This window comes from Cryptomeria japonica, chromosome 11, assembly GCF_030272615.1.
Source record: "Cryptomeria japonica chromosome 11, Sugi_1.0, whole genome shotgun sequence".
NCBI lineage: Eukaryota > Viridiplantae > Streptophyta > Pinopsida > Cupressales > Cupressaceae > Cryptomeria > Cryptomeria japonica.
Genome location: NC_081415.1, coordinates 462971838 through 462982624, shown reverse-complemented (window position 1 = coordinate 462982624; position 10787 = coordinate 462971838). Strand labels below are relative to the sequence as shown.

Sequence of the window (10787 nt, the reverse complement as noted above, 5' to 3'; positions counted from 1 at the left end):
ATAAATTTATATATTTATAATTCATATTATTGTATAATAATATACATTACATTTATTCAAGATGTAGATTTATGTTTGAAGGGTATAAGTAGCATTTTAGGTATAGATATATAAATATTATTTATCTTGAAATTACGTTGAGGATTCAATTAATATCTTATAAAGTTAAAGATATCATCCTTGATACATCACAAATTTATCACTATCTTTTTTACCAAATTTATACAACATAAGTTAAATTTATGCAACATAAATTTATAACTATCTTTCTAATTAGAAAGCATCTAAATAATATTATACAACAAATAACTATCCTTTTAAAATAATTATATCATTTTTAGTTTAAAACTATCTTAAAATATATACCATTCTTGAAACCATAGTATCTTGAAAAAGAAAACCTATCTAAAAGACCATTAGAGACATCTTCTTGAACCACCTTTTATAGAGATAACAAATAATCTTATACACATATAGAAGAGTATCTCGGAAGGAATATCTGTTAGGAGTGCAGACTTGAAATTTGGGCTTTGAATAGCTGTAAGAAGTCGTTATCGTTGCATACAAAATTTGGAGGGGAAAATAGATAGTTCCGAATAAATAAATTTGAATTTGCAGTTGGATAAAATAATAAAATGATGATGATGATGAGAGGGGGTGGGGTCAGTGTCCAAGTGATGAATGAAAAAAGTAATAGCACATTGTTAGGTATGGAAATGGTGGGTCCCAAAAGCGAAACTCCGTTGCCAATTGAGAGGTTTTCAGTAGAAATAATAGGAGATCGCACAAAGCAAATAATAAAGATCTCATCATAATAACATCATCCATCCACACGTGCGGCAGCCGGCAGTGAGCCGCAATAACATTTCTCACCCGGCGCTACGGTCACTTTCCTACACCTGGCACGCGGTTACCATCTAATTCCACCTTACCCTAACCGCAGTCAATAATAACTCCATATAAACCCCCTCCTCGCCATCTCCTTACTTCAATGCTTGTGTGCTTCTCATATTCTGCAACAACACAATGAAGAAGAAGTTTTAAGATTCAAATCCATACAAATCCCTTACTCGTTTATCGTTTGACCTGAATTGCTCCATCTTTACCAGTTTGAATCCCATCAGAGGCAGAATCTGTGTTTGGTCTTCTTGATTCTCCTCTTGAAGACTTTAATGCAGAACATCCTCTGTGCCTGGACTCTGCATTCTCTGTCTGAACTTCTGTTTTGTGAAGTGTTCCTGGTTTCTGTGTGTCCCAGTTGGTTTATATGATTCATAGGCTTCATTTTGAATTTTCCCGAGTTGGGTTTGCCCTAGATTTGAATATTTGTTTCTAGTTTTCAGTCTGAGTGCTAAGAATTCGTGCGAGGGGTTTCTTGTGTTGTTTAAGGTGATATCAGTTGCAGAATTGATTGTTTTGGTCAATTGAGATTGTGTTTTGGTGGTGGAGTTGAATTGTACAAATGGGTTTCGCTTCTAAGGGCGAGCAACTGGATAGTCCTGGCAAGATACCATCGGCTATGGAGGTGGGTATTACGTTTTGTTCATGAGGCCTTTCCTTTTTGTTGAGGTTGAGCTTTTTGGTTCGTTTCAGATGTTTGAAAGTGTTTTCAAATGGGAAATTGGAAGTAGTTGGTGGTATGATATGTTTTTCTGTAGCGTTCTTGTTTGATCATTCATTTTGATGAGGCCATTGTTTTGGACCTGCTTGATTGATTTAGAATATATGAGAAATGATGCGCAAGTTCATTGGTTACTTTTTTTTTTTGAAGTTTTCAACGGTCAGAGGGAAATTTAATTCATGGTACAGCATGACCCTGACAATCCTTTAATGTCAAGAATGTAATAAAATCTTGAATTAGTTACCTGTAATTTGAGAATAATGGACTGTTTTGTTGAGAAACTATGTCAGAGGCTTTTAATACGAGAATGTCTAACAGCTGCTGCTTTTATTTTCAGGTGGTTGATGAATTGAAAAAGCTCGGTAGCATCACATTCCCTGTAGCAGCCATGAACTGTGTTGTATATGTTAGAGCAATGGTGTCTGTTCTATGTTTGGGCAGGCTTGGAAGTCTGGAATTGGCTGGAGGAGCTCTTTCAATTGGGTTCACCAACATCACAGGCTACTCCATTCTTTTTGGGTTAGCATCAGGGATGGAGCCTGTGTGCAGTCAAGCATTCGGGTCCAAGAACTGGCCGCTCATAGGCCTCTCCCTGCAGAGGACAATACTTATCCTGCTCACTGCTTGTGGGCCAATTAGCTTGTTATGGATGAACCTGCAAAGTATCATGCTGGGGTTGGGGCAAGATGCAAATATAACAGCAGTGGCCAGTACTTATTGCCTCTACTCTCTCCCGGACCTTCTCACAAACAGCCTGTTACAGCCATTGAGGGTGTACCTGCGTTCTCAGGGCATTACAACACCCATGATGTGGTGTTCTGCATTGGCAGTAGTCCTTCATGTGCCGTTAAATGTGATTCTTGTCTTTGTGCTGGATTTGGGTGTGCCCGGGGTGGCCATTGCAGCAGTACTAACCAACGTTAATATGGTTGTTTTCTTGCTTGGGTATCTGTACTTTTCTGGGGTTCACAAGATAACATGGACTGGATGGTCCACTGCAGCATGCAGAGAATGGTGGCCACTTCTCTCTCTGGCTCTGCCCAGTTGTTTTGCCATCTGTCTAGAATGGTGGTGGTATGAGATAATGACACTCTTGGCAGGGTATTTGCCTGATCCACAAGTAGCAGTGGCCACAACTTCAATCCTCATCCAGACTACCAGCCTCATGTACACTGTTCCAATGGCTCTGAGCTCCTCTGTATCCACTAGAGTGGGCAATGAGCTGGGTGCATGCAGGCCTGAAAGGGCACGGCTTGCCACTCTAGTAGCCCTTGGATGTGCACTTGTAATAGGCCTGATCAATGTGACATGGACTGCTTTGTTCAAGGACAAATGGGCTAATGTGTTCACAGAGGATGAGGGTGTTCTGGCCTTAACAGCAGCTGTTATGCCCATCATGGGCCTTTGTGAGCTGGGGAATTGCCCTCAAACAACAGGTTGTGGGGTGTTGAGGGGCAGTGCAAGGCCTGCCATTGGTGTTAGAATCAATCTTGGTTCATTTTACTTCCTTGGCACCCCTGTAGCAGTTGCTCTGGCTTTCTGGCTTAAGGTTGGTTTTGGTGGCTTATGGTATGGCCTACTAGTTGCCCAAATTGCCTGTGCTCTCTCAATAGTGTTTGTTGTTCTAAAGACAGACTGGGAGTTCGAGGCTGCAAGGGCGCAGCAGCTTACTGGAGGCTCAGTAGACCCCGAATTAGAAATGTCAAGAAGCAAAATTCTTGATGTAGATGAAGAAAAGGGTCTCTTCTGAAAAGACCATATATACATATAGTAAACTTTAAGATACTTAAAAATACTAAGAACATATTTTCTCAGTGCAAAACTTTTGTCAAGCTCTTCAAATTTTGTCAGAATGAAGGCACTCGTAATAATTTTTCGGCTGCCTGTGAAATCATGCGTGCCTGATTCGCCTGCTGATAATTTGTTGTTGTTTGCATGAAATTGTTTTTTTGTACCCTCAAAAGGAAGTCAGTTCATTTCAAATCTTCTTTTGTTCAGTCTTGTCGAGTTTCTGACATGAGAAGATGACAACACACTTCATTATTATTATAAAACTTCAAAATCTGGATGATCACAACATCAGTTGCTACCCATCAGGCCTCTGCTTATGATTTCTTCAACCTTGTGGAATTTCAGAGCAGCAGACTGTTGTAAACTAGGGAACTTCAACTCTATGATTATGATGATGATGAGCTTAAAAATCTTCTCTCTTCAATATTGGCCTGTTTCTGACAGGAAAAGATGATGACTCAGTTTATTATATTTATAAGTTTTCTAAGTTGGGAATATTAACATAGCAGGTCTCTGTTAATATATATTGTCTTCCACCTTGGAAAATTTCAAAGAAGCACAAAAGTCTTATCAACTGAAGCATTTGGTATATCATTGAGATGGCTTCTTGGTCAACAAAGGCTTGTGGGGGAGGAAGCTTTTAACTGTTGCAGGACAAATGAAAAAAAATGATGTAATGGTACTTATCTTTCTGGTCAAACTAATATTTCTTCTTAAATAATATTTCTTCTTAAATGGTGGGTGTGGGTTTGTTGTTCTGGACTATCTTTTGATCTTGTGCATGTTTAAATTCATTTTTTCTATTATTAATCTTGTATTCTATAGACTATCTTAAACAATGAGTAGATTGTCTTGAAGGATGGATTCTGTTATTCTATAGACTATCTTTAGTATTGTTATTCTATAGACTATCTTTAGTATCATGTATGTTAGATTCATCTCTTCCGTTATTAATTTCGTGTTCTATGGACTATCATAAATGGTAGGATCTGTCATTCTATAGACTATCTTTGATCTTTTGTACATTTTTAATTCTTCACTTCTATTCTTAATTTCATGACGCTAGACATTTGTTTTATGTCTCACAAGTCTCACCTTACCGAGTGTTCTCTTAAATTAAATATCTTACAAAACGTGTTGTTATCTTCTTCTCTTCTATATTATCAATATTATGTTCTATAAACTATCTTAAATGGTAGGGTCCTATCTTTGATCTCGCATACATTGAAATTATTCTCCTCTATTCTTAATCTCATGACACCAGACATTTGTTAGAAATCTCACCTTGCTGAATCACTAGAAATTCAATAAAGTTTTCCTTATTTCTCTCAAATTGAATGCCTTAAAGTCATGTTGTTATCTTCATCTTAACCACAATAAGTTTAATAGGTCTGTAGTTTTTTGTTTCTCTCAAATTGTATTTCTCAGAAGTCTTCCTGTGCTGAGATATTAATCACAAGAAGTTTGATACTCTTTTGTCTTTGTTTCTCTCAAGTTGATCATCCATTGGATATCCCTGGTATACGGTCAAATTCTGTTGTGTTCACTGACATTGTTGATGCCATAAGATTCTACGTATCAGACAAGGAAAAGAGAAAAAGTGAAAGAAAGAAGAAATTTTGGTTTGGAATTTGATCTCATGTAAGATTGTAATAGTTTTTCAAGTTTGTTTTTTGTGGCATAGGAGATGAGTCTGTTGCAAAAGTAATCAGAGTTTCCATTTCAAAACTTGTTCCATGGGCTATGTTAAAAGGATCTAAAGAGTTAAAAAATTGACCCGTTTCTGTAGTCTTCATACAAATCGCCATTAAGAATAATTTTTAATTTCTAATAATAAGGTTAGGGATGATTTTTTTTTTTTTAATTTTAAATTTATAGTTGTTGATTAAATTTGGTAATAGTATTTTTTTTTTTAATTGTGAATTTTTGAATTTATATATAGTGAATAGTATTTATAATTTATGAAAGTTTGAAAATAATAATTTCAAGTATGGTATCTTGAAAGAGATAAGTTTATGACTGTTTACAATATGGACAATATAAACCTACACATTTGATTATTTCAAACTTGTCAACCTCAAAGTATTTGAATTTGTGTTTGCAATTTGGTAGTATGGAGAGATATGGTTGGAGTTTATCATGCAAGACATATTTCTTCTTAATTAAACTCTTTGAGCTGATTTAATATGCTTACTTTATTATTAAGATGTTGATGGTAGTTGGTGATGTTTGAATAAGAGATGTTAGATAATAGATGCTAAAATAAACTAGGGTTTGTCCCTTTAGACAACATCTTGTATATAAATCATACATTTCACATTCAAGAAGTAATGATGAGTGGGAAGGGAGTTGGTTTAATCCTATTTTAAATTTTGTATTAAGAAGTTATGAAATCAAACTACAACTACTAATGAATGGAAATTAGGTTGTATAGACCTAATTTATCCTTGAATGATGCATTTGTTTTTGTTACATAAATTATTTAAAAAATGCATATATTAATAATAGTAAAAAGAAAATATAGAGAATAACAATCAATAACAATCACAATTTATGAAAGATTGGAAGGAACAATTCTAAGTCCTCAACCTTGAAAGAAACAAGTCAAAGACTATCTACAATATGGACAATACAAACCTACATATTTGATTCAATCAATCTAGTCCACCTCAAAGGATTTGAATTTATGTTTGTAATTCGGTAGCATGTAGAGATATGGTTGGAGTTTACTATGTAAGGGATATTCTTATTAATCAAATCCCTTGAATTGATTTAATAATTTGAACAAGAATCAAAGTCATGCCAAACAATCGTGTAATATGTCTAATTTATAACAAAGACGTTGATGCTAGTTGGTGATGTAATGACGTCTTATACTCTCTAAGTGACAATGTCCTATTGAATAGGAGATGTTTGATGGACCATGAACACCTAAAGAAACAAGGGCTTGTCTCATTAGACAACATCATAACGTGCAAATCGTACATTTCCTATTCAAGAACTAATGACAAATGAGAAAAGAATTGATTTAAGCCCATTTCACAATTGAAATTAAGAAATTTTAAAATCAAAATTATAACAACTAATCCAAATTAAATTGAATAGACTCAAAACAGAAAATGAAATCAAATTCAAATCTTTCAAGTAAATACGATTGAATTCAATCAATCACCAACCTTTCTAGAAAAAAAACACATAATAGAAAGTGATCCGGTGCATTGAATTAAAGAGGGGCCAACAATAGTGTAATATTACCTAAGTCAACCTTAAGGTCTATGTCAAATTAATTTAAGATTCTTTGGTTTAGCCCATGGTTTCCATTAAAATATGTGTTTATCCAAAACCGTTTTCGATTTTGGTGTATTTCACGTGATAATGTGAGACGTGTATCAATCAATACACACATTTCTTGGATAATCTTCTAATCTAAGACACAATCTCTCGATAATAATAGAACATTACTCTATATTATTATTAGATATATTTCTATTTCAATATTACTATTCTACATCTCTATTTTACTATTAATATTATTGTTATATATCTCTATTTTAGTAGTATCAAATGTATCTACCTTGGTTTAAATGAGAATCAGGTGGTTGAGTGAAACATGTGAATTATTCGAAAAAAAGTAGGAAAGGAAGATACGATAAATAGGTTAGTGAGATGATCGAATAGATTTTCTTTGTACTTTTGCACACACTCAGATTTTCTCCTGTCAACTTTCTTTTCCATTACCTAAATCGATTCTTTTGTTGACTTGTAGAGGTAGTACAAAAAGGAGATATACATGGAAGAATTTTTTTTAGGAAATTTTGTATTAGATTAGCAAGGAAGATTGTTTTTTAAATAGAAATAAGTCGGATTATATAGATGTTGGGATATTGGTATTTCTATCTTTATATAGTAAGTTGTTGTGCATAGGGGATCTAGTTTGTCAAATCATTCAGGTGTTGAATTTGGCCTGAATGTATCTTTGGGGGTTTTGAATCTTAGTGGATGACTTTTTCATCACATATCATCATCCTCACCCAATTTTGCCCAACCAATTGAGTTACAACCCTTTGCACATTACCTCTTTTTAATTGTAATTTCATTTAGATTTTGTATAATGTTTTTGATTGGTTCTTCCCAAAGTGTGTTGGTTAAGTAGTGTTGTTGTTGTGACCACCAAGGTTCAAACTCCCCATGCAGCCATTGTGATCGTAGGATTGTGCCTCCATCGATCCAATGTGCTTGTGGGTTTGAGTCCCAACATTGATAAATGGGGACGAGATCCCCCGATTATGACCTCACCGCTTCATAGCTTTCATAGCTCTGAGTCAAATGTGTTTCACATAGTACTAGAAGGCATGTCGTGTCAGCATCACCGATAACGTTAAAAAGTATACTCAACATATACACATGCACACGCGCGCATGCGCACGCACACATACTTACTTTAGAATTTATATCATCTTGTACTTTATGGTCCAAAATGTTATCCAAAAGAACTACACAATTATTATTGGAAGTGTTCTCAATCACTTTCATGGACTTTGAAAATATGGTATTTATTAAATGTAATATTATTATTATATAATTTTTTTTTTGACTTTATTTACCTTATTATTTAAAGTGTATAGTTATACATTGAATTTATTTTATCAATAATTTAAGTCTCTTTTAATTACTCAAATCTATATTTTATTTTTTTTTACTTTCATTGTTGAGTTTATTGTACCATGATAGTGACATGGTTGTAATTTCTTTTTTTTGTAACCTTACCATTGTTCACATTTTAGTTTCTTATAGTTATGTATTTTTATCATGCCATAATATAAAATTGTCTTATAATCAATAATTTATTTAAATTTTTACATTAAATAGGTGTTTGTATAATGACACACACTTAAAATTTGTTTTACATATTTTGTTTAGATGTATATACAAAACTGTAGTATTCAATTTGCCTTATCTTTAATCCTAATTTTTATATTAATTTATTTTAGATAATTTTCATTTGACATATGTCTAATCTTTCTCATGTGTAGTACATTACATTTTTCCTTCTTTTTACAAGGGTACAAGACTAGTCTTATTTCCAAATTTTAAAATTCATTTTCCATGTTTTGAGCAAACCCTTCAAAAAATCTAATAATAACTGTATATGCTTAAAATCATCATTTCTAGATAGGAAATAAAGAAAATCATGAATTCCTTAACTATTCAAGCAATTCAAAACATAAACCAATAAAATAATACAATCAAAGCAATAAGGATGTAAAATATTAATCAAAACTCCCCATTCCATGATTGCATATGGATTCCATTGTTCTTCTCTTCTTTGTGATATGATGGCTTTCAGATATTGTGCTGGTAACCTGCAAGTGACACAAAGATTCAAAGTTCGTGATTGTTATAGAGAATTGATCCTGAATTTATAGATTTTCGGAGAGGATTGATTGAGAGGTGGAACTCAAGTGAGCTCACATGCTGATTGATAGTTGAAATGTTGATTTGGAGGTGGAACATAATAGATTGAATTGTTAATTGAGTTAACTGATTGAGAAAAAAGCTGATTGAAAGATGAAAAAGAATGATTGGAGGAGAATTAACGAATGATGTAATTAATCAATTAATTGAATTAATTAATTTAGCATGTGCTTGAACTTTGACTTTGATTTTCAATTTAATCTTTGCATGAGATTTAATTCAAATATTGAATTTATTTAAATTCAATTTTGTTATTTGAATATATTTACCAACATAAGGGCTTGAACTATATTATAGAAGTTGATGGTCCTTAGATTATATCTATAAAAATTCCAAAGCACTTTTCAACACCACCAATATATCATATACAGGTGTAGGTATGTGTAGAATAGATTCTAGAGGTAATCATGCACATAGGAAAAACACACACTTACATAATGTGATTAAAAATTAGGTGGATGCAATCATTGTCATAAATCCATTCAAAGTGACAATTGATCATTATCAAGTGCGTTTTTATTATTTGGTGATATATTTAATATCTAATTATTACTTTCTCACATCATTTACAACATATTGGTTGATCAAAGAGTACAATTGCAAGTCATTTTCAAACAAAAAACTTTCTCATCCCTCTCATTTCCATTTATGCTCATCAATCTCATCTTATAAATTTAGGCATAATTTCTATTAAAATCTCTATCATTAGATATTAGACTTCTAAATTAATTGTAAATTGTAAATTATTTTCCTACAATAAGTTTCTTATAATTGTATAATCTATTTAATATTTAAATATTATGCTATTATCCTAATTGTTAAATTGCTTGAATAGATTGAAATACTAAGAGGGGGGGTGAATCAGTATTCCCACAATATCTAAAATTTTCCACAACTTCTTAACCTTTTATTGATATATCAATTTCATCAATCCAGCTCATCAACATGAAATAACAAATGCATAATAAAGAAATAACACATTCACAAGCAAAACACTAGATTTTATATGTGAAAAATCCAAAAGGGAAAAACCATAAACAATGTTAGCTCTCAAGATAATATAACTAGTTATATGGTGTTTACAAAAGGGGTGGCTCACTACCAAATACAAAAGTGGCTTACTGTCAAAATGCTCACTGCAATAGAAAATAAGTGAACTGGAAAAATTGCATTTCCTAATGCATGAAGTTAGTTCCAAATTAAGCTCAGATAACAACTCACAAAAATTATACCAGATTTGGCAAGGGGTCACTGTACCACTATCCACAACTACCTGCAGTAGATCTGGTGAGGGATTATTGCACTCCTCTGTTGAACCAATCACTGGTAGCAGATCCGATAAAGGATTACTGCACCACTGTCCGCTCTCTGATTCTACTATACACTTTTTCGCCCATACACCTATCACACTATAAATTGCTTCTCTTACTGCAACTACTTTGTTATCCACAACTTTGTCATTCACACACTTCTTCTTTACACTTATCTCATAACATTCGCACTCTCTTGATGCTATATCACACACCTTCTATGTATATATATGTGTGTGTGTGTGTGTGTGTGTGAGTAAGAACATGAACCAAGATACTATGTCGACCAAGCAAAAATGATTTACACAATAATATGTTGCTCATATCAACACGTTATCCAATAAAGCCTTGGCCATAAACATGATAGCAAAGTCGACCTTCGCTTGTTTCACCTACATGCTTCCTTCACACATTTTATTTACCAATGCATACACTTTAATTACCAGGACAAAACTAGGGTCTACCAAACCCATATATACAAACCCATAAGCACAACAACTCCATGCACAACTCCAAATGTCACAAGTACCACAAATGTCAGAACATAAATCATGATAGATACAACAAATATAATTGATATGATTGATACC

The 10787-nt window shown here is 33.4% G+C and overlaps 1 protein-coding gene across 1 annotated transcript; it reads left to right on the top strand.

Annotated features, from left to right (window-relative positions):
- Positions 1 to 1004: 1004 nt before the first annotated feature.
- Positions 1005 to 3618, top strand: LOC131068297 (protein DETOXIFICATION 54). Its single transcript, XM_058003466.2, has 2 exons — positions 1005 to 1525; positions 1959 to 3618. The coding sequence occupies exons 1-2, from the start codon at positions 1463 to 1465 to the stop codon at positions 3369 to 3371; spliced, it is 1476 nt and encodes a 491-aa protein (XP_057859449.1). The 5' UTR covers positions 1005 to 1462; the 3' UTR covers positions 3372 to 3618.
- Positions 3619 to 10787: the final 7169 nt, after the last annotated feature.